Source organism: Adiantum capillus-veneris, chromosome 13 (genome assembly GCF_014529385.1).
Source record: "Adiantum capillus-veneris isolate H3 chromosome 13, ASM1452938v2, whole genome shotgun sequence".
Taxonomy (NCBI): Eukaryota; Viridiplantae; Streptophyta; class Polypodiopsida; order Polypodiales; family Pteridaceae; genus Adiantum; species Adiantum capillus-veneris.
Genome location: NC_140943.1, coordinates 73,961,664 through 73,985,427, shown reverse-complemented (window position 1 = coordinate 73,985,427; position 23,764 = coordinate 73,961,664). Strand labels below are relative to the sequence as shown.

Here is a 23,764-nt window from a genome sequence, read left to right as displayed (position 1 = left end):
TGGATGCATTTGTCTTGAACGCTTGAGAGGTGGAGCCAAGGTTGGCTTACCTTTGCTCTCGCGGTGTCTCCGTGGTGGAGGGATCAACGGCAGCAAAACTGCCTTTCTTGGCCGCTTCCACGACCTCATACACCGTGAGCTTCTCAAGAAGCTCCTACCTCGTCTCGAGAGTAATGCGTGGGTAAAACTTCACCTCGTGCCCGGGTTCATGAAGAAGATGGGCTCGCACTTTGTTTGCACCACCCGTTCTCTTGTACGAGCATAGCTTGCATGTCCATGGTCTTGCATTGCCACCTTGACCATGCGCGTAGAGTCGACTTCATCCCACCACGACCATGTTTGCACGGTGGGCCTCCTTCGAGAAGAGCTGGCTTGAGAACTAGAGTTAGCTTGAGATGACATGATGGTGGAGAGAGAATAGAGGAGAGCTTGAAAGTTGAGAGGGTAGAGGAGGGAGAGAGTGGATAGAGAGGAGACTCAAGGGTAGAGTTCCAAGCCTCGAGGAGAGGGTAGACCGTGGAGGCGAAGCGTCGAAGGTAGAGAGGAGAGGCTTGAGCAATGAGAACTTGAGACATAGTGACCCAAAGGGTGGCTTTTATAGCCACTGGGTTGCTGCCATTTGAAACGACCATATTTTCAAAATTCAAAAATTTTGACCGTTGATCGGTTGCCCGTTTCTGGCCGTCCCCGTCAGTCCTCGGGACGTTCCCCTGCGTTCCACTCGGGCACTTTATTTCCAAACGTTCCCATCCGTCCCAAGCCCATCCCCTTCCCGGTTTCGGCCGTCCCTCGCCCCGGATCCCGTCCCCTGTGAGTATGCCTCAAGTATCCAAGTACCCCCAAGCCAAAGTTACCTGGAACGGGAACTGGGACGGGGGCCTCCGGAACGGTTTCTCCCCTCGAAAAGTGGAACGGGAACGAGGGCCGGAATGGTAAGCTTAAAATATACTTAAAATTTAACCTATATGTTAGTAGAGAGCCATACACACCCATTAGTCCAAGTAGAATCCTATTTAGGCATTATTGCAATGATGCTTCAGTCTTAAGCCTTACACGCGATTGTGCACTACACACAACACATGAATTGGGATCATTCTTTACAAAAGCATCTTGATTCTTCATAGAAAGAACATCAACTCAAAGTTAAATAGAGTCCAGACTCCACACAAAATCTTGGGGCAAAAAGATGATAGATTACAAAGATGGCTTACAAGGTCAGCCAATGCACTACAAAGAGACATGTAGAGGGTCGAGACTAGAGTGCTAAATAACAACTTTAAGAATCACTAGGTGATATGTCAAGACTCAATCACTCATGTGGTAGTGCAATACAAAAAGGGGGCAAAGCCGACGGCCACAAAGGAAAAAAATATCAAAAACCAATGAGCAATGAGTTATGACTCATGCCTGATGTGCACCTCTGAGCAAGAGCAGAAGAGCATCCCATCTACTACGAGATACGAGGCCGCTTCCATTGCTTGTTTTTGGACCATTCTCTAGAGTCATGTGGTACGAGGATCAGAGATGCCTGTGTTTGTTTTTGCTCGAGCTGCGCAGACACAGAGAGAGCTTGATGAAAGGAGAGGCTAGCCAGTCTCAGAGACAGATCAGAGACTTCTTTAGAGCTGCCACTGGACACCCGGAGGAGTTACTACCACAGCAGAGATCGTCGCTTTACACCAGAGGCATACAGATCGACCGAGCGACTGAGATGGGGAGATCCAGACGCCCACGATTGCAGAGGACTACACAGCATCGGCGGAGGCTGTATTAGAGGATTCCGATCACTTAGGCTCGACATGCACGACGCCCGGTCAGACTTTTTACTGACCATGGAGGAGATTGATGAGATCCGCCAGCGATCGATGCTGGATCTCCTGTGATCTAGCTATCCCAGCTAGCTGTTTAGTTGCTTAGTCCACACCTAGCAGTTTAGGATTCCATAGTATTTTATTTTGTCATTTTGTCATCTTGTCATCTTGTTACTCTGACTTTGTATCAAATCCACCACATTGTAACTTTCTGGTCTCATAGGTCATTTTGGCCTTTTGAAGAGGACGAAACCATGCTCGTAGACAAAGTTGAAGACATGGAGCCGGAGCAGATTATTTTGGAGCGCTTCGGCGCAGCCCAAAGAAGCAAGCATTGCAGTCCTTTTTGAAGTTGAAGTATCGCGGCACCCAGGTAGCAAATTTGGTCGGCAAAGATTTCTTTGCAGATTTTTTGGAGTTGTTGGCGGACTACACGGAAGCCATGTAGCTCTGTACCAGTACCTCACCTTGAAAAGGGGGGGGATGTCTCGTGCACATCTAACCCTATGTGCATGTGGACAAGCTAACTCTTATTTCTAGGGTTTAGGACAGCCTAGGAAGTGTTATGGCAGCCTTGTGACCCTGTACGCAGGACGTGTATGTCCAAGCACTTTAGATTAGTTGCATACCCTCTGATTGCGCATGAGCACAACCAGTGTTTGCTACGTGTAGGGATTGGGAGTGTTCCCATATAGTTGTATTATACTCTCAGCTTAGATATTTATTTGCATGTGAATCACCTCTTATTAGTAGTTCATGAACTTATCAACAAGTGACATTTTTGTATCATTTTAGAAATCGTGGGATTTTAAGTTGCATTGCCCGACCCAGCTTTTATCCCATATATAAGTGACCCTAGGAATCACTTCTCAACCATAAGTCAGTACCCGCAGTACAAGTACCAAGTACTCGTAGTACCTGAGCACCCCTTTCGCGTTTTTGCACCAAATCAGCCAGCGTTTTCAGAATTCAGCCCATCGTACAGTTCAGCCAGCGTTTTCAATTTTCAGCCCTCAAATCAGCCAGTCTTTTTCAGTTTTCAGCCCATCACCGACATCGGCGATAGCAGAATCCAAGTATCTACCGCAAGATCCCGTTTGCATCTGAGCATCTAGGACCATTGTATTAGCATTTGTGCAATCCAAAGCGAATATCTCTCTAGCGCGATAGAGAGGGGGGACCCTTGGAGGGGGGTTTGGGATCCCATCTGGTGTTAGTCTTCTCTCTTTCTCTCTCTCTCTATCACTCACATTATCATTCTCTCCTCTCTCTCTAGTCTTTGCACATCTCTCATGAAGTAACAGGAACTTTCTCATTCAGTAAAAGAAACCTTGAGTACGCACTGAGCACTCACCCTAAGCATTCACCATCAATCACTTCCGCTGCACATTACAAAAGCTAACTTGAAATGTTGCCAAGCCTTGGGTGCATGGGTTTTGCAGTAAGAGCACTCCACCGTTGTATAGCGATTCCTTTAGAGATTTGACAACTCTTGAAAGCTTGTAATCTTCATTGTAATGTCCGTTGTTGAAAACAACGTCAAATTGTTGGAGAAGCTGTAAGGCTTTAGGTTGACCCTTGACAGTGGAGAAAGGGTTGAATTTCAACCATCTTTGGATTGTTGAGAGCTTGGGAGGAAAATAGAGAACATAGGATGGATATTGCAAAGGTTTAGTGTGGAAACGGAGAGAGGGAGATTACACGTGAGAGAGAATTCGATACACACCAAAGCACTAGTCAATGCACTTTCTATAAACGAGAGTTGATCATGGATGACCTTTTTCTTCATGAGAAATGACTCGAGTAGACAATCGCCTTAGAATGTGGAGGCTACATAGAGGTTTTAAAAGTCATTGGGATGCTTCAATTGGATCTTTCGGGGCAATGGAGGAGCGTCGCCATGTTTTCTTGAGACGGTGGGTTTATACCATTGTGCACAGGGTTGGATTAATCGTTACCTAGCATGACTCACCACCACCTTGGTTCATTCTATAAGACTCCTATAGGCCTCCTTGACCCAAGAACACTTGTACATATATATCTTTGCTTGTATAGCTCCCTAAGGACATGCTAGCTCCAACATTCTCGGGGTCCATTAATACTCAGTAGTTGTAATTGACTAGCACCATGTGCCAATCGAAAAGGATAGGATTATAATAGATATTAGCACTTCAAATACAATACAATTGGATATATATATACATACATACATGTATGTATGTATGGATGTATGTATGTATGTATATAGAGAGGGTCCCAAGGCTCATATTTAAAGGCCCAAGACCAAAAAGCATTAGATATGAAAAGCTGGCGTCCGTAGGAAAAATCCCTAAACATTGGGGATTTCCTAAAAATTGGCCATGAAGTCAGGGATATCCGTACATGTATTTTGAGGTTTCAAATTGGTCAACTTCATTCGGGCCACTCTCGGGCACTCAAAATAGGTCCCTCTTTAGTGGAATAGGCCGCGTCATAACTTTGTGACATACCCCCTGTCGAAGGAAGATGTCACGTGCACATCTAACCCTATGTGTACGTGGTCAAGCTACGTCATGACATGGGTTCAGTTCAGTTTAGTCAGTCTAGCCTAGGAAGTGTTCTGGCACTTTTGTGAGTCTGTTCGCAGACCGTGCATGTCCAAACACTTAGATTAGATGCATATCCTTTGGTTGCACACAACATGATCATCAGATTTCCATCAGAACCCATCAGGAGCATTTTTACAGTGCATAGACCTATTTCCCTATTTTAGCCAATTTTCACTTATTATTTTTAAGTGACTTTTGTTGGGAACTGGGTAGGGCAATTTTGACAGCTAAGTATATAAGAAACCATAGCGCAAGCACAATCTGGCAGAAGAGGCAGCAGAAACCAGACATCCAACAGGCACCTTCTTAGCAAGAACCCCCCCGGCATGTCAACCTAGCGTTTTTGGAACAGCAAGGCCTATCGTTTTTCAGCCATCATCAGCCGTGGCGTTTTGCATTGCAGATCATCTCTGGAATTAGCAGAAGCAGCAGATCCATAGCGCTTTTGCAGCAGCACGGAATTCAGCCCTAGCATTTTTGGATCAGCAGGACAAATCAGCGTTTTGCAGATTCACCGCGACGGAACCACCAGAAGCACCAGCAGTATCAGTTTTCAGCAGTCCAACACCGCAGTAGAAGTCCTGAACCTCGCAGATCTCACCTTCCCGCAGCAGATACTCGCCGCACGGTCAGATCCAGCGTAGTTTGCAGATTCAGCCTGGAAAACGCAGATTTCAGCATCTGCGTTTTCAGCACGTCGTCGTCACACCGTCGCCATCGACATCGTGACCGACATAGAGTCAGAATTCAGCAGATAAAGATTTGCAGATTTCAGCCAGTAGCGTTTTCAGATTTCAGCCCGTCTCGTCGTCGTCCTCATCGTCGTCGACATCGTCGGCAAGTCCAAAGCATTGTAGAGATTTGTGCAATCAATAGTAGACCGCTCTCGCCATAGAGAGTGGGGCCTTCGGAGGAGGGTTTGACAACATTCTGGTGTCGTATTCTTCTCTCTCTATCTCTCAGTCTCAGCACCTTTCATTCACAGTGTTTGCCACTTGTTTGTGATCATTTACACACCTCACCAAAGGAACGGAAGGCTCTCCCTTTCGTAAGTAAAAGGAACCTTGAGCACAGTTCGGAGCACTCATCTTGAGCAAAGTTCAACTTTTAGTTCCGTTGCACCTTACAGAAGAGTAATTGCTCGCGATTACAACTGCAACACCCAATCTGATTCTTTAGTAGACACTACTTTCATGCATATGTGCCAATGACCATCATTACCAGACATCACATGCTCTAGCATGCATACACCATACAGTTCCATGGTCAGATTTTCATCCAATCATCTCATCCGAATTAGAACTCTTGATATTTCAGCATAGCAATATTAGCGATCGTAGCAAAACAACCATCAATGATTGTGTTGACATTAGTGCGCTCTGTCTGATATCTGACCTATAGGACAGTGTGCGAGATGACCATTATCTTGGATGTGTCAATAATCAGGTGCCCCACTAACTTGTTCTTCTGTAAGGCTTGAAGTCTATCTAGAGCTCTTTGCGCGAGGATTGTGGTGTGGCCATGCATCTGGAACCAAGAAGTCATTTGTCCATACTAGCAAGCCGTGTCTCCTTATAAGGCTAACTGTTGGGAAGACTCAAGAGCAAGCTATGTATGAAAGAGACTGATCTAGTACAATCACCACCGGAGTGGTAGCTAGCTCTGCTCTAATAATCTCATCATGAGGTATTGAGGCCTTGGCTCTAATCATCCGGGAAATCATAGATACCAAGGGCCTCTCCATCCCTCTCCATCCATTAGTGCTGCCAGCTCTGTCGTGACAACCAACTGAGGGGCCCCAAATCTGCACCCCATACATCATAGCTGAGGTCACCAAAGTATCAAAAAGCCATAGTCTGGTTTGAGGTTTCTGAAATTGAACTTGCGACCACATCCTCTCAAGTCTACCTAAGGCTGCTTAGGCTCGGGTCAGTCTAGTCTCTACTGCTCTTCTCAACGAAAAAACTGGCCCACTGAAAACTAACCCCAGATAAGTATATGCATCTGTATACTCCACAATCTCTTGCCCATAGGTAAATGTGGGAGCTGACCTCTTGACCCACTGCGATGTGGTGTTAAACAGCATAACCTTGGTTTTACCAAGGTTGACAAACAATCCGCTATCTTCCATAAACACATGCAAGGCATCCAAATGGCGCTGCATTCCCTTTGAGGAGTCAAAAATCAGCACAATATCATCAACATATAACAAAAGTGGGATCCATGTCCTTGCTAGCTGTGCTCCTCCATCCCCTAGTCTCGTAATGTAATCAGAGGCCTCATCTACTACGTATCAAACAAAGTAAGAGATAGTGGGCGCCCTTGCTTCACTCCAATAGTAGAGTCAACCAGGGTAGAAATGATGAAATCCCCTCGGGAGTGCGTACCTGCCCCGCAACTGATGTGTATAAAGGCATAATCCCCCAAATGAGCTCTATGGGTACCTGTAGTCGCTGCTTCAGTCTAGCTCTGGGTACTGTATCAAAAGCTTTGAGGAAGTCCACAAAGCTACAATATATCCGTTTCCCATGTGACCTACCCTCCTCAATAATGGCGTGTAGAGTCGGGATGTGATCAAGAGTAGAGAAACCCCTCCTAAAACTTGCCTGTCCTGTTGCTCGTATACCCTGTCTCTCTGCCCATCTGCTCAGCTGTTGCTCGAGAATGGATGCGTATAATTGTGCTAATGTGTGATCGATCATAATAGTACGGTAGTTCCCAGGCTCCATAGTGTCTCCTGCCTTAAGGATAGGCACGATAGTAGACAAACTCCAAGTCTCAAGCAAGCTCTCACACATAGCACGGTTGAACATCATAGCTAGAAGCTCTGCAATCATATCTCTGGCATGAATAAAATGCTCGGCAATTAATCCGTCATGATCATAAGCTCTCCCATGCTTCATCTTGTCAATGGCTTTCCTTACCATCTCTGCTGTAAAGAAGACGTGCATGTGGGCATGGCTTTGGTCGATCCGGTAGAGGTGGCTGCTCCGACACTGTCCCGGTCACTTTCGGGCGCTTAAAACAGGTCCTCTTCAGTGGAGTAGGTTTGAACCCATTTCTTTTTAATGCAGATCCACGAAGATGCTAATGTAAGGTAAAGCAAATCGAAAAGGGGGGGGGGGGGGGGGGGGCACGATTTTGGGAAACAGGTTAATTAGAAGGAATCAGGGGAGATGCTCCTAGTGAGATCAAAGGAGAAAGGAAGCCTGGAGTCATGGGAGACTGGGCAAGCGCAGGTGCATGCAGCAGGTGACGGTACCCAGACAGGGTGGTGCAGGCGAGGTAGGGGAGACACAGACGACAGGGTCACAAAACGGATGGGCAGCATTTGTGGCAGCGAGGGAGGGCTGTGGAGGGGACGCTGCTTGGAATGTTTTTTTTAATGAAAATGTGTGACTATCCAGGCAGCGAAGTACGTCGGGCTAGTTGGATAGGACAGCACTTGGAAATCCAAACTCCACTGGGTACGAGCTCGATACTTCACCTCAGAGTTTTAATAGAGGCATCGTACAAAGGTGGGATGTAGAGCAGGGAATCTGCGAAGATTGTCCAATGTATCATCTGTAGAGCAAATAGTTGTCATTGTGGGGAATCTACAAAGATTTCTACTAGTGGAATAGGCCATGCCATAACTTTGTGACAGTAATGCAGCCCAGTATTCCTGCATGAAAGAAAAGGGGTTTGGAAAGCCATGAGCATCCACCACCTTCCTCAACTCTAGGTGAAAAAGGTGGGTGACAACGAAGAGAGTAAGGGGAATCACAACCCATGGGTAGGAACTGATCTGTCTCTTTTCATACTTCCCTTGAAGATCAAGACTCGTAGGAAGACTGCTGATGTGGTATGCATATGCACAGTCGCAAAACGCGGGCCAGCTTTTGGACGTCAGTTTTGGCCTGAGAGCTTTTGGATGGCCTAGCTTTTCGTGTTGTAAGCTTTTGGGCCAAGGGCCTTTAAATACGGCCTTGGGAGGACTCACTCTGGCATTCCAGTTGCAAAAGCAAAGCGCAAGTCCTCCCGGTTATTGTACCTTTGTGAAGCAATAAAGAAGGAAGTACTAAAAGGGCGCCAGACTTTGGGGCCAGTGCATCCGGAAGCGGAACTCCGATGCTGACTCTCCTCTTCTCTCTCACTTTTCAAGTTCTGTTGTTACAGTTTCTCACGTTTGTTGCTATTGATTTCTTGCGTGGAGTGTCCAAGCCCGTTACACCTTTAGGAAAATAGTCACATCCTTTCATGAACCACTTGATGTAAAGCTGCAACATTTTGTTGAAGGGCTACATCCTTCGACGAAGAGTGGCACCCAGTCGAGAATGCACGTCCCTTACTTGGTTACTCTTTGTAAGAGGTTATAAGATGGCCATAACCTTAACATGTGCATTGTGAATCAACAAAGACATACCGAAAGGAGTACCAGTTTTGGGGCCAAAGCATCTCTCTGAGTGCCACTCTGGCCATTCACATCTGCACGGTAAAGGTTTTGTCTTTAAGTTGTGGGTTAGCAGCTATTGTGAGTGTCTGCCTCTCACACGAGTGATGGCTGGTTTCACCTTCATTGTTAATTGTTTGTGCAACTGTGTTTCATGCATGTTAACTTGCTGCGTTCAGTGGGGTGTGATAAGAGCTCTGATATCTAACGTTAGACCAGATGATCATTGATTTTGACCAGGGTTTTGTCAGGGCTTTTGTTTGTGAACCATGCAGTTCGTTTTTTTTTCTGTTTATATGTTCCTGTCAGTATTTGTTTGTTGTGGAAAAGATCTTTGTGTGAGCATTTGTGCTGGAAGAATATTCTCTAAAATGGAAGAAGGATACCTTTATGCAGCTTCAGTCTCGGAATGAAAGAGGTGGCAACATACTAGAAAAAGCAAGTACCATACACAAGCTGTCTGCCAGTTTGCCAGAGTTTGATTACGCTACTTTAGGTGATAAGAGAGGAGTCAATGGGGAAAGGAAGAATGCATGGGACGTGGGGTTCCCCATCAAAGAAGAAGAAAATTCAGAAAGCACATCATTTAGACATAGAGTCAGAAATGGCTTTGACATTCAGCACTCGCCTAGAGCTTTAATAGATGCATATGGCAATGTCAGAGGAATGCGGTCGTCAAGAGCGACACTGCCTCCTGTTCAATCGGTACAAGAGCTGGACAGTAGGGACGTAGGCCGGCCTAGGAACTGGCAAAATGCAGAGGAGGAGGAGTACAGTTGGGCAGATGTCAACCCTAAAGTGCGGGATGTTGATGAGAAATTGCTCCGGGACAAGGATGAATGGCTCCATGGCGGTGCTGCTAAAAATCTATTGCCTGGTACTTTGAGTGCTCAAGAACGAGCCTCTGGTCAGGCTGGCTTGGGAAAGTTGTCAGGAGTCATCGATTGGCCATCATCTGTGGAAGATGTAAACAGAAAGGTAAATTCCATTGTTGTTCTCTGGTTTTTCTCATGCTTTTGAGGTATTCTAACAAAATTATTCTTTCTAATTATGTTTATATTTATTATTAGGATCTAGAAGGTGATCCTTTGCGGAGCTCAACGAGGTCACTTAGCTTGGATCCTCAGGAAGATTCTCATGTGTTGGGCCTTACAAACTTATTTGGTGAGCAGCACCCAATGGTTGGTTGCCTTCCACATCCTGTCACTGAGCCCCCTAGCCCTCCACAGGCAAGGCCTTTACCCTTGCAAGGTAATAGGACAGTAACACCCTCTGTATTTGGAAGACTTTCAGATGTCACAAATCCTGGGTTGAAGTCAACCGAGGGGGCAGCAGCTATTTCACCTGTGGTTAGCCATTCACTTCTTCCTTCTGTCTCAGGACCTATGTTTGGTGGTGTGAATTTAAAGCTGGAGGCATTTCCACCTGGCACCGCTAGTTTAAATGTAAGCTTTCAACAGCGGCAGGTTTCTGCACCGTCACGTGCCAATGGAGCTCAAATACATTCCCTGCTTCCTTTTCCAAACCTCCCACCACCTAGCCAGCCAAGTTCTAGCCCTCTACATCAACAGAGTTTTTATCCAAAGCCAGCCCAGTTTGTGGGTCAGGTGCCAGATAAGCAGTCAAATTCCTTACAGCAGCCAGTACCTTTACGTGTACGGTTCCCGCCTGTTGTACTACAATCGCCGCCTTTGCCAGCTCAGAAGGCGAAAGAACACTTACCAGACCAAGCACAATCTCATCCAGGTTCTACTCAAACAACACCAGTTTTGCCTCAAATCCCTAGTCATTTATTGCAGTCGCTTCAGCAGTTGCAGCGCCATCTGCCTGTGCTTTCAGAAAGCCTCACAAAAGTTAATCTGCCTGCTCCAGCCCCTTATGGGCAAGATGATTCACAGGCAGCAAGCATGAAAGAATCAACACAGCTCTCAGGGGGTTTGTTTCCAACCCCTCTAGGGCTACAGTTAGCTCAGGTTCTTGCACCGGTGGGATCAATGTCAATTGAGGATACTGTTAGAAAGTTTTCTGGGACACAGTTTGCTGGAACTGGGAACAACATTTTTGCAGCCTTACTGCAAAGTACATTAAAACCACCTAATGGGGGATTGCCACAAGTGAATCCTGAATCCTTGGTCCCCTCACTAGTACCTGGCTCAGAATCTATAACCCTGGCGAGTCAACCATTTCCAGGGGGCCCACCCTTACCATTTGGGCCACCACCATCTTCAGTAGGGTCGGCAAATTCAGCCGTTCAGTTGGCTCCAGTTGTTTCCAGTTTAACATCTAGCTCTGTTGCCATTGCTCCCCTTCCTGTGCCACCAACAGTGGCCCCAACACGGTTGACGCACCCTCCGCTGCCGCCTGGTCCACCTCCCCCTTCTCAACCTCCTCAGCAAACACCCTTGGTGTTGCAACCTCCACCATCTTCCAGGGCCCTGCCGGCAAGTGGTGCTGATCTAAATTCTCTCTTGTCTTCTCTTATGGCACATGGAGTACTATCTGCCCCTGCCCCAACTTGTATTCCAGCCCAGCAACCCGGAGCCATTTCTAACCCCTCTAGTGGCATTCTTGGTCCAAATCCATCTTCTCATATGCCCTTGGGTGGAATGGAGCTTTATGGAAAGGTGCTGCCTCCAAGTTCTGTTGTATTGTCGACTGCATCGATAACCGAGTCCAGAATTCTGGATCCGCCATCTAAAGCAGTCAACGAAACAAGTGGCTTTGATGGAACGGAGTTCAAGCAAGAGCTGTTGCGGGAAAGACGGGATTCAGTAATTAAAGCTTTGTATTCAGATTTTCCCAGGCAATGCAAAACTTGTGGACTTCGATTTAAGCATCAAGAAGAGCACAGCGAACACATGGACTGGCATGTGACTAGAAATAGAAGACAGAAATCTGCCAAAAAGGTCTCTCGGAAATGGTTTGTAAATACAAAAGAGTGGCTGAGTGGCACAGGGGCAGCTAGCTCAGAGGTGTCTCCAGCGTTCTTTCCTGAGGTGGTAGAAAAGATGGAAGAGCCAGAAAAGCTAATGGCAGTTCCTGCTGATGAAAATCAAGTGACTTGTGCGTTATGCGGGGAGCCATTTGAAGACTTCTACAGTGACGAGATCGATGAGTGGATGTATAAAGGGGCTGTTTACTTGAATGTTCCTCCCGGGAGTTCTGTGGAGGGCTTTGATAAATCCTCTCTGGGGCCCATCGTTCATGCGAATTGCCGGTCCGAATCTGCTGCTAGCACGGCAGCAGATGTCATGGAGGAAGCAGATCTTGTAAGTTCTTCAAATTGTGCTTAATATGTATCGTTCTTACTTGAATTTAAATCTTAATTGACCCTTTGCTGGAGGGTTCTACAGAATGATTCTTACCTCCAAGGCTGACAAGATTGCAAGGCATATTCGCTGGATGGTGAGGTCTCTCTTGTTTTGGTGGTGCTTGTCACTGGTCCCAGTCCTAACCAGATTATTTGTTGTGCGTGCTGGAAATTGGAGGCCTCTTAGGTGCTCTCATGACCACAAATCTCAATGGTTTTGCAGGAGAAGTAAAATGAGTATGCTCTTTGTACATGTCCAAGCCATGCAAATTAGCACATACATGCTAACTTGCTTTGCTTTGTATACAAGTCTCGCAAGCTTCCATTCGGAAAGGATGGAATCGTGAATATATGGTATAAATTGTTAACCTGCGTGTGTGACCTTCTGAATGTCGTCCACCAACCCTATATCTTTAGTCTTTTTATGTTTTTAAATTAGAAAACAAACCCCAAATATCTTGTGAGCAGGGATATTCGTGTAGATGATGGTTTTACCAGTATGTATCGCTTAGCATTTTTGGTTTAGTCAACAATTCGATTTTTGGTCGCATGTAAAACTTCTTCGTCTCTCATTATAAAAATCAAGCGTACGAATGTGATGCCCAGAGCTCTATCGGTGGAGGTTTAAATTTTCATTGTGCTGACTAGCATTGTCTTGAAAGGCACCTTATACATTACAATATCCGGGGCGTGGATAAGAAAATTAAGCTGCTTTTCAAGGAATATAATGATCAGTCGACTTAGGCGTAATGATGCAATCCTTTTAAGTAAAATAAATAAACTTCAAAAGTGTAATGGCTGTCCAAGAGCTGTTGCTGATGTTAATGTTTGCCATTTGCCTGCACTAGCTATATGGATAACGCTTCCTCGTCTTACTCAACGAAATATTTCATGGTTCGTTTTTGGGTTGTATTGCCTTGGACTATCATCTGTTTGGAAGTTGATCATGTCCCAACCGCATATTAATTTGAGGTACGTGACACTCGTGAGGTGGCCGCTCTGTGATGTCAGAGACTTTGTATAATGGTGTGTGTGTGTGTGTGTGTGTGTATGCTGTTGGCAATGCTGCAAGCAGGCAGGTGTGAGCTGAATACTCTTGAAAGAAAGAGAAGAAACCGTGTTTCATGAGGTCACTGTGCTTGAAGAGTGCACCTCAAGTTTTGAAGAGTGATCAAATGAGCATGAGGGTTAAACTAGTGGTCACTTTTCCCATTGGCTAGACATGCTATTACGAGGCTCCATCTGGCTCGATAACGATATGTTCAGATCACCAATTTCCAGCTATGAATTTTGAGCAAGGAACATTTGAGGAGGCTCAGACATCTATCTGACAAGTCTTGAACTCAAGGTCTCTTACTCGTGAGGAAATTGGGAGAACGAGTCTACCACACTTGGGTGATGTATTTATTCCACTTTCCTCTTTTTTTTCACATGTGGTCGCCCTTCTTGCTATTAGAAGAGAATATATGACGACGTATAAACACTTGTAAGAGACCTTTCAGACAATGCTCGAAAAGAAACATTTTCCCAAAAAACTTGGCAAACCTACATATGTGTGACAACAGAGGTAAATCGACAAAATTTGAAGGTTTTTACATTGAAGTACACTAATTTTTGTTAAAATTTGGTAGTGTTTCACTTTCAAATATAAAATTTAGAGGTAAATTTCAATATTTGTAGGTGGGATTACACTAAACCTAGGTTTTTTTTCGAGCACTGCTTTCAGATCTATGCTTTTAACTCTTATACGAGAGAGAGAGAGAGAGAGAGAGAGAGAGAGAGAGAGAGAGAGAGAGAGAGAGAGAGAGAGAGAGAGAGGTGTGGGTAGTTATACTTATAGCTGTATGTATATGGGCCCTTGGTCTCTTGCCACCTCCCTGCTTGATTATCTATGTTCTCATCGGGATTGTGACTTGCAATGAAGCAATGTCTATACCTATTATTGTGCATGGTTTGTAGTAAGGTATAGGTATTGCTAACGAGCATTAGTCTCATGTTGTAGATAGTCTTGTTTTGCTTGGGTTTTTAGGTTGGTGTATATATTGTTAGACCTTAATTGTAAAGCTATTTTGTGTAGAGTAATAGATTACGGTTTGTAATCTCTTTGTTGCCCAATTTTTTGTGTTAGGGAAAATATGTGATGTTTTCTGAATTTATGGATTTATTTTCTTAAGAATGGTTGAGAATGTGTACAAAATTACGCCTTTAATAATTTCTTGAAGGCATTTATGATTGACAATTCTCTCATCTCTTCTTGCCTCTCTCTAACTTGAGAGGTAGGCCTTTTTCTCATCAGGAGTTGTATTGTGTGAACCCTTGCATTCTTGTTTATTATGTTGAGTACTTATGCATTAATCATTTCAGCAACTCACCATAATGAATTTTGTAAAATAGCTCTTCATATTAAAAATGTTGTTATTTGTGCTCATGATATGGTCCTATTTTAAAATGGATATGTGTCTCAATAGCTTGAGTGTTCTTTTTTGTCTGCCTTTCCTCTTGTGAATTGCATCTAAGCACTCTCTCTCTCTCTCTCTCTCTCTCTCTCTCTCTCTCTCTCACACACACACACACACACACACACACACACACACACACACATTCTTTTTTAGTAATGTCAGATTGAATTACCAAGGGAAACCTCACAACGAGGAAAACCCATAGAAAATATTACAAACAGTAAATCAGAAACAATCAAAGTAGAGCTTGTAATGACTAACGGGGAGCTTGTCCAAGTCATAGGCAACTTGAAGAGATATCTTGAAGAAGGAAACATGCTCCACTTGAATCTGTTGAAACATGAGGAAAGTCCGTGCTCTCTACATTGTCCATAGCACCAAAATCTAACCCAACCGAAGATGCATGTGGACGGTCAAAGCAATTGTGGAAGCACTCCAAAGATCCAGAAAGATCTACCAAAATGTATGCCAGGGAAACGCAAGTGAAGAGCTATAGAGATGCAACCCACAAATTCTTGCCTACGAGAACAAGACCACAATAAATGTGGAATATTCTCAATGCCTGCACCACAATGAACACATCACGAAGAGGCCAATGTTCTAAATTTACCAGTTGGGAGAACCCCAACGATGCATCTCGTGATAAACAATCTCTCCTTGAACGGTAGCTTAGTATGCCACACTTTCGTAACTTTACTCTACCACCATGTCACACTGTTATTATGTTCCATACCTTATTACAGTGTCGTCGTATCTAGGAATATGACTACAAATGACAATACACCTTCTTTGCAAATATTGAGAGGATCGAAAAACCAACATAATGTCAATTACAGATTCGATCCTCTGCAACCAACGGCGGAATGGGAGATATAGAGTCGAACTTATCCTTAATGGTGTTCCACATATGCTTGTAGTGCATCCCAAGCCTAAAAGTAAGAGCATCCTGTTTAAATGAGAGCACTCGTCCATCAGGGTTGTTCACATCCGTTATCGTGTCAATACCTTTTTGGGAGAGAAAATAACCTTGTCTAGGAGAGCGTTGAACAAGAGAACCCGACTCCAATGCAAACTCTTCAATTGAATTGAATTGCCACAGGCGTCATCTCTTAACATGCCACAACAATTCCTTTATGACCAATTTCCAATCAGCCACAAGACTGGAAGCAAGGGGGCATCTAGTAATCATAGCTTTAAATTTACCAAGAACCACATTCCAGTATGAAGGTTGTCAGTGTGGCCAAAAGCCGGTGTAGTAATCGCATGAGAGCAGAGAAGCGCAAACATTTGCATCCAGGGGTATTTTTGCTCAACGAGCACCCAATAACAAGGTGGCCTTCCTTGCTGTAACAAGAGAACACAAATGTAGAATATTCATACCACCACAACGCTTTGGAGTACACAACTTATCCATCGCGAGCAATCATAGACCCTTTTTCTGAGAGCAAGTGGACCAAAAGTGCTCTAAAATCCAAGACATGAAACGCGTAAGATGACAGGGTGTCCAATACAACAATGGCAGGAAAAAAATGCATATAAGCCATCAAGATGGACCGCACTATTCCGAACCTTACATGCAGCGGCCAAGTAGACAATTTCAAATAGTGCAATTTAGACCGCAGCTTATTCAACCCAATCCAATAATTTGGCATTGTTGAGTGACCAAGCCAACGGGTATCCAAGATGCCTCACAATTTGATTAGGCTTTACTATTTCACCTGGCCATAATATAGAGTGCCAATCCATTTGATGCAATGACAACAATTTAGATTTTCAAAATTTAAACATCTCCGTTAGGACATGATGCCTCTCAGTACGAGGCACCGAGCTCTATTCTGCCACTCAGCCCCAATAAAGAAAGAAACCCATATCAGTTTCATAAATCCGATTTATACCGTTTAAACACATGATGACGTTAGGTTAGAACATGATTCATATTACATTGAAAAGTGTATATTCTATATACAAAAAAGCACCTCCTTAGTTCCCCTTAGCGTTCCTGCCCGTGTATGCCTGTCTTTGCGATTTCAATCCAGCCTTGCCTGTCATAAATTAACCAAAAACTAAGAATTGCAAGGCCTTCTTATTGCTTGCTTTCCTTGTCGGTTTTCTTGCCTACTTGTTGTATGACAGTTGGGCGCAAGGCCGCCAAGGGGTGGCCGTCTCCACTTCGGGCAACGGGAAGCCTAGTGGGCGCGTTCCTGATAGGACAATTTAGGAGGGAACGGGATCGCCGTAAGGGAAGGGAGCATTACCTGTCACCTAAGCCCTGGCAGCCGGTAGCTATAAGGTTAAAGCGGTTCCTCAACCTCAAGAAAGGAGACAAAAAGATGCGATAGGGATCTCAAGCACCATCCATTACCACGCAAACCACCAGATAAAGGAAAAACTTAATTTCCCTTTGCCTTTGACCGTGGGATTAAACAAATGCTCTGCTCTATAAGGCATGCATGCATGTATGCTTGTTAATCCATGTAGATACATTATTTACGAGTAAAAATAATATAGCAAAGATAGCTTTCCCGTTTTGCATCTTTGCTTGCTAGGATGGTGCTTGCCATTACGCTTTATCCTTGTGTCGTAGGCTACATAAAGGTGCTACTAAAGCAATCTATATAGTGCTGTCACTTGTTTTATAGGCACAAAGCGAGCAACCATGATAGATTCTTTGTTTAATGGTAAAATCGTCGATAAAAAGTAAGCAATTGTAGATTTCATAATATAGTGGTGCTTATCCACTCTTTTTCTTTAATACGCGATCGCTACGCTCAGGCTTCCCATTAGGGGAATCCTTTCGCTCCGCTTGCCTCTTTCCGCCGGTCAGTTAATCTTTTCGATGGATAGCTGGCGTAGTTGCAGCACATGCATTCGGCGTTCTCCCGTATCTTCCCTTTAGAGGTATGCCCCATCTCACGGTTGCACCCTAGGCTATGTTGAGTGAAGATCTTCAGTGGTGCCGGGCACAGTTAAGCAAAGGAAGAGAGAAATGCCTGGTTGTGTTGCTTCGATGGTAGTAATAGTCATATATCCCACACCTAGGTTTAATTCTGTAGGTCACGCATATGCTCATTTCGGTCGGTGAAATCGATTGGTTCGATTCCAGTCGTGGGCTGCTATGAATATTAAGCACCAATGCTTTAAATTTAAATAAGGACAACTCTACTATGTTAATAAGGAACGATGTAAGAAGAAAGATATTTAGTAGTCGTACGTGTGAGATGGGGTTTTCCTGTAGATTTAGTACTCTCGTAGTTGAAAACTTTCATTCATGGCAAGGAAGGGGAGGGATTCGAACCCTCGGTAAACAGGAGTCTACATAGCATTTCCAGTGCTACACTTTAAACCACTCGGCCACCCTTCCTTAGACCCTTTTTATTTCTTTTTTATTTCTTTAAAGTGTCTTAGTTTGTTTTTAAAAGTCTAAACTCTATAAAAAAAAGGGCTATAGGCACGCACATATAAGCAATAGCTTTTTTGTGTTTTGTTTAAAAAAAACAAGACAAACCTATATAATAATGAAACCCGTGAAAAGAAGATGACGACGATAACTTGTGAGTCTCTTTACATATAACTATGCTCTTAGCAGCTCTACAATTACGAGCTATTATGGTGTCATTTGATCAAGTTACGAATGGCGAAAGGCAAAGGATTGACATTTATCAAGCGAGGCGAAGAAAGCTTAATAGGAAATACATGCGTAAAGAACGGACGGAATTACGCTTCAATCAGTGCACGATAACTTTTAAAAAAAGGCCAAAGAAGACTTGGACCTTTAATAGCCTGACCATTCATAGAGCGACTAAACCTAGCTCTGATTTACTTAACGGCCTGGCCATCATATCATTGGGAAAGAGCGTCTTGTAATTTTCGATTCTGTACTGTACTTCAACATAATCATCAAGGAAAAGTGTAGGAGGAAATGGGATTCGAACCCATGATACAATGTATTGTATGTTGATTTAGCAAACCAATGCCTTAAGCCGCTCAGCCATACCTCCGGGAAGGGAAGGGATCGGACCTTCCCCCAGCGTTAGTTTGTATTTTCAAGTTCTGTTTTGTACTCATTTATATTAAACCATTTAAGTTAAGAAACTTATGAAGGCTAATAATTTATCGTAAGTGTGAAACGGCGGTATGATGTGTACCAAAAGGTCGTTAGTAACAGCTACGGTGAATTCTGGACGAACCTGTGGAAGTACAGTCGCAATAATATGATCTAAATCCTGATCGGGATTAGCAATTCCCATGTCTATTATTGTACGGTGTGTAATGTTAATGAATTTTAAGAAACAATTCGAACTTTGCTCTTCCAAAGTTTTAGATACTATTAAGTATTGTGCTTTGGCAAATGCATCCAAGTTAGGGCGAATACTGCTAAATATTGACCCTAATAACGAGTTCAACTGTTTGGGATACAGTTGTTGGATGAAATCATAAGTATCTTCAGGCCTTAATAGCCGCCCTTGTTGAAAGGTCTCAATGATGGTTTTGAGCTCTTCGCAATGATCAAATGCATATCTCCAAGGAGATTCTGCATGAAGTCGATTGATCACTGGACGATACAAATCGACTACACCGAGATCGACATTCCCGACCGGCAAAGGCATCAACAAAACCACGGGGGGATCTCTCGAAACGGTTGTGGTTTCCTTGATAGCTGAAAGTTCTCCGAAAGTATGAAAAGCTGGAGGACTGTAGACCATCCATTCAAATATGGTTGAATTCTATTCACCACCTTGAGGACTTGGAGCACACCTGTTCCCATCGCTCAAAGTTTTAAAAACTACTATAAAAAACAAGGGATCCCCAATACGAAAACATAAAAGCCGAAACTACTTAAAGCATTCCATCCAACGTAAGCATCTGGATAATCAGGGATGCGACATGGCATACCTGAAGGACCTAGGAAATGCATGAGAGAGAAAGTCGGATTCGCTCCAAAGAAAGTAATCCAAAGATAAATTTAACCCAAAGTCTCTAGGTATTAAAGACCAGGCATTTTACCTATCCAATAATAGAACCCTACAAATAAGGCAAAAACAGCTCCCATAAAAGATGCATAATAAAAATATGCAACCACGTAGTAAGTATCGTATAAAGCAACGTCTATCCCGGAATTAGCCAAAACTATACCAGTAAGTCCTCCTATAGTAAACAGAGAAATAAACCCTACTGCAAATGACATGAGTGTTTTGTATTATATCGAGCCTCCCCACATGATAACAATCCGACTAGGAACCTTGATTCCAGTAAGCACGACGATAGTCATGATGGCCGCCGTAAAGTAGGCACGTGTATCCATGTCTAAGCCTACAATAAACGTATAATAAGCCCAAGCAGTAAATCCGAGAACTCCAATACTAATCATGGCATACACCATGCCTAAATAACCAAAAACAGGTTTTCTGAAGAAAGTAGAAACAATGTAGCTAATGATACCAAATCCTGATAAAATGGGGATATGAACCTCTAGATAACTAGGGAGCCAAGGAGGATGCTAGTATGAGATAGGGTCCCCTCCTCCAGCAGGGTCAAAAAAAGTGATATTAGAGTTTCGATCGGTTGATGACATGGTAGTTGCACCTGCCGGCACGAGAAGGAATGGTAAAAGTAGGAATGCTGTCACTAAAACAAACCAAACAAATAAAAGTAATCTATACATGGTCATTCCAGGCCCACGCGTGTTAAGCTAGCATCCTTCAATTTAATACACTTCCATGATCTTATGCGCATCGACAAACCCTACATCAAGCATCTTCCTGACGTAACGTAGTAAACCATGGATCGTACTTGCTTTAGGCAATAAGGATACTTAAGCCGTACTTGCGTCTTAGAGCATGTTGCCAAAACAGCTATCTTTATCTGTCATACCTACAAGCCATCCGCGGAGTGATAGATATTCCGCATTGAGTCTCTGATGGGAGGGCAAATCCCCCCAAGCAGGTTGTCCTTTCGTGGTAAAGATTTATACAGTAGTTTGGATTTTCAAGGTCTGCGGCCTGGCTTGGCTTCTTTCTTTGTAGTAAGGACGTTCCCGCATCAAGCGGAATTACTGTTCCCCACGTCTCCACAGGGCACGACCTTTTTTTTTAACCGTCCACCCAGTGCCACTGCCCACCTCTACTAGATCTAAGCTTAATAGAAGCAACAACGAAGGTGGCGGCAACCGAAATAAGATATTATTTAATCATAGAAATGCCATGTCGGGTGCGCCTGTAAGAATCAGAACAAACCGGTTACCAAATCCACCTATCATCACCAGCGTAATCGGAAGGGATGTCATTAAAAAAGTGTAAGCAATTATTAACACATTATAAGGTTAATGTCCACTAAGAATTTAGTGGCCAGGTTATGTTGATTCCATATAGATTGATACCAAAAGGCATGTGCCCATTACTCCAGCCGTAGCACCAAAGATTAAGTATAGAGTCCCTATATCTTTGTGGTTCGTGAAAAAGAGCCATCTTTACACTAAAAAGTTTTATACGTTTTCTGTAAATGACTGCTAGAATGATCAAGGCCAAGGCGATCATGTAAATTACAGTAAAGTTTAAGAATTCAAAAGGTGAAGCAAGGTTGACTATCTCTGCTGTCTCTGCAGCCTGCGGCGGCACCGTGGATGTACTTGATGGCGCCGTCTCTTTAACCCAGTGTGATAAAGTAAGTTCGGTCTCAAATGGGCGAATTTCTGCTGGCGGTAGGTTAATGGGGGGAACCTCATTAATTGGGCCAGGGGTTGGAGCCTGCGGGGAGTTTGTTGGGGGCTTTTTAAAATTAAAACAACAACCTAAATTCATTGTTACTTTAAAACTTTGTTTTGCGGTTATTAATACTAATATTCATGGCTGTTCTTTGTGTTTTGTGATTAAACAACGGCGAAAACAAAAATGCCAACACCCTCCGTCAAGACTACTCCTGTACTTCCGTCTACACTTTCCGTAGAGTTCTATGGGTCGATAGGACCCTACGTAAACCACCGCGAAATCATATATTATAATGCAAAAAAAAAGAGGGAAAACAAAAAAAAACAAATAAAATCACTATCACTAAAAAGTGAAAGAAAGCTAGGATGGTGAAAACCAGTGAAAGGGCATGAAAGGTAATTGAGCTCTCCGGTGCTATCGCTTCTGTGGCTGTCTTACAAACCAATCGGATAGATTGGTTATCCACCTCAACTCAAAAAACCCGTACATCTTAAATATGCCAATTATGCTAGTTTTTTGTGAGTTAGGATAAGGTTAAATCTTTAATCGTTCCATTCCAAGGATTAGTTAAAACGTTGATTTTGCTTACCTTTTCTTACAAGCGTCATTTTGTAACTAATAATAATTCTTTAAAAACAAAAAAAAAGTAAAGAAACAGTCTTATCGTTACGCTTTGGCTCCCCACCCGGGATTCCAGAGCTACGCTTGCTATAACTTACGTTTTCTAAACTAAATGGCACGTAGCAGGGCAATGGCTTAGCCTCAGATCGTCGTATGGTCTAGGTCAAGACAAAAGAAATGTTTTTTATACTATAGATGTGGTTACCAAATTACCCATGATACAAACGGATTGGCGAAGGGCTAATTGCTGTCTTTTTCGTAAATTGCACTATTTTTGGTGTCTGCAAGAGTGTATTTTGCGTCAGTCGCTAACTTAGTCACTAAAAAGGTAAAAGTTAGGTCTTTCTCGCTTTTAGGAAATTTTCAATCCTTAGGGTCATTAATAACTTTTTTTCGTTGAAGATGATTTCGACAACGACTCGATGCCGGTCCTCTCGTACTAAGCCCATCTTACACACATACTTATGATTACCGTTTACCATTGTGTACATTAGTGAGTAGGTATGTGCTGGCGACGTGTCTATGTAAGATCGTGCGATGGTGCTGATGGCAAATCCATCATTCCCCATGGTATTCCAACACGTAAACCGGCACTACGACTACGAGGCCAGGCCCAATGATCTATCTATCACGCCCCTCGCTGGCATTGGACCATGCCTATCCATTCGTAGCTAATCGCTTTTCGCGCATTGTGGACTGCAAACAAAAGTGGCACATTGTCTTGTTTAGCAACACCTTACCACATTGGTATTGTTCAGCAACACCGGACTTCAGCAAAGGTGATCAAGGTGGATCCTGCGCCGTCACAACGATTCCTATCTTTCTTACCATTCTTTTGTTTGCAAAGCTAAGTTACGAAAAAAGCTTGTGGGTGATTGACCCCTTTCCGTTTCCCTGCGTGGGAGGGGAGGTAGCAATTATTCCGCGCGCGTCCTTCCGTTCACGTCCTCTAACCTTTATTGCTACCTTTGTAGTGTTTCTTATAATACGTAATAAAGGATCACCCCGCAATGCCGTCTGTACTGTGGCAAGGAAAGAAGGGAAATGATGTTGCCTGCCCTGCGCAGGACCCCGGCGATTTAAAACCGAAATGAAGCCGCAAAAGAAAGCCCGAAAACCATTGATTAGTGCTTTGTCCGATCCAAAGGGCTGCCCACACGGGGTGAATATGTCTGAAGAATGGGAAAAGGACAGAAGCTAGGGGAGCGAATGGGCAGAAAATGGGAGAATCAACCAGATTCGTGGCAACACCTCGAACAAGGGGGCCCGGTGGGATGGAATTCATGTTGCCCCCATCCCTGTTATTCGTTTTTTTCTCGTTTCAAAACAAAATAAATCCATAAATGGGCGGAGGCATTGGCACTGAAGGGGACTCGAACTCCTAACCACCTGGTTCGAAGCCAGACACTCTATCCAATTGAGCTATCGGTGCGGGGGGGGGGGGGGTCGTCGGCCCAACCCCTGGTTCTCTGCGCTACCTTCATTTGCCAACCCACCTCTTCACTATATCCCACAATTTCCCCAAACACCTTAATTTCTTGATTAATATCTTCGAAGATAAAAGGAGTGTCATACCAACCCAGAGTGAGCCAAGGATTCCCTGGAAACTAAGAAAATTTAAAGTAAGTGAGGAACAAAAGGCTAAAATGGCAGGGTCGACGACAAATTCTTTCGAGGGAGCCGGGATAAATATTTTGGAGACTGAGGCTTCTCCACTTGTACTCGGTCCGGGATCCCCAGAGGAAAGTTCGGTTCCCTGGCGCTCTGGCAAAGCTAATTCTTTTCCTTTACGTGTTGTGGATAGAAGGTCTGAAGGAGGAAAAACCTCAAAAGGTCCTG

At 43.9% G+C, this 23,764-nt stretch overlaps 2 protein-coding genes and 2 non-coding genes across 4 annotated transcripts in view; 1 reads left to right on the top strand and 3 right to left on the bottom strand.

The window, feature by feature from the left end:
• Nucleotides 1-12,666, top strand: part of LOC147444258 (uncharacterized) — a 61,569-nt gene extending 48,903 nt beyond the window's left edge. The window contains exons 4-6 of the mRNA XM_086526937.1: nt 9,228-9,809; nt 9,902-12,100; nt 12,185-12,666. Of these exons, the coding sequence (XP_086383063.1) occupies nt 9,228-9,809; nt 9,902-12,100; nt 12,185-12,208 (2,805 nt within the window). The 3' untranslated portion in view covers nt 12,209-12,666. The remainder of the gene's footprint in view (nt 1-9,227; nt 9,810-9,901; nt 12,101-12,184) is intronic.
• A 5,208-nt stretch (nt 12,667-17,874) lies between these two features.
• Nucleotides 17,875-17,961, bottom strand: TRNAS-GGA (transfer RNA serine (anticodon GGA)). The gene has a single exon. It is a non-coding gene; the product is annotated as a tRNA-Ser (tRNA).
• A 668-nt stretch (nt 17,962-18,629) lies between these two features.
• Nucleotides 18,630-19,207, bottom strand: LOC147444256 (uncharacterized). Its single transcript, XM_086527819.1, has one exon. The coding sequence runs from the start codon at nt 19,205-19,207 to the stop codon at nt 18,680-18,682; it is 528 nt and encodes a 175-aa protein (XP_086383945.1). The 3' UTR covers nt 18,630-18,679.
• A 4,076-nt stretch (nt 19,208-23,283) lies between these two features.
• Nucleotides 23,284-23,357, bottom strand: TRNAR-UCG (transfer RNA arginine (anticodon UCG)). Its single transcript has one exon. It is a non-coding gene; the product is annotated as a tRNA-Arg (tRNA).
• Between the last annotated feature and the right edge of the window lie 407 nt (nt 23,358-23,764).

What these genes read in the sequence shown, in the direction of transcription:
- LOC147444256 (XM_086527819.1), bottom strand. Translation starts at nt 19,207, where the DNA reads ATGCCTTTGCCGGTCGGGAATGTCGATCTCGGTGTAGTCGATTTGTAT.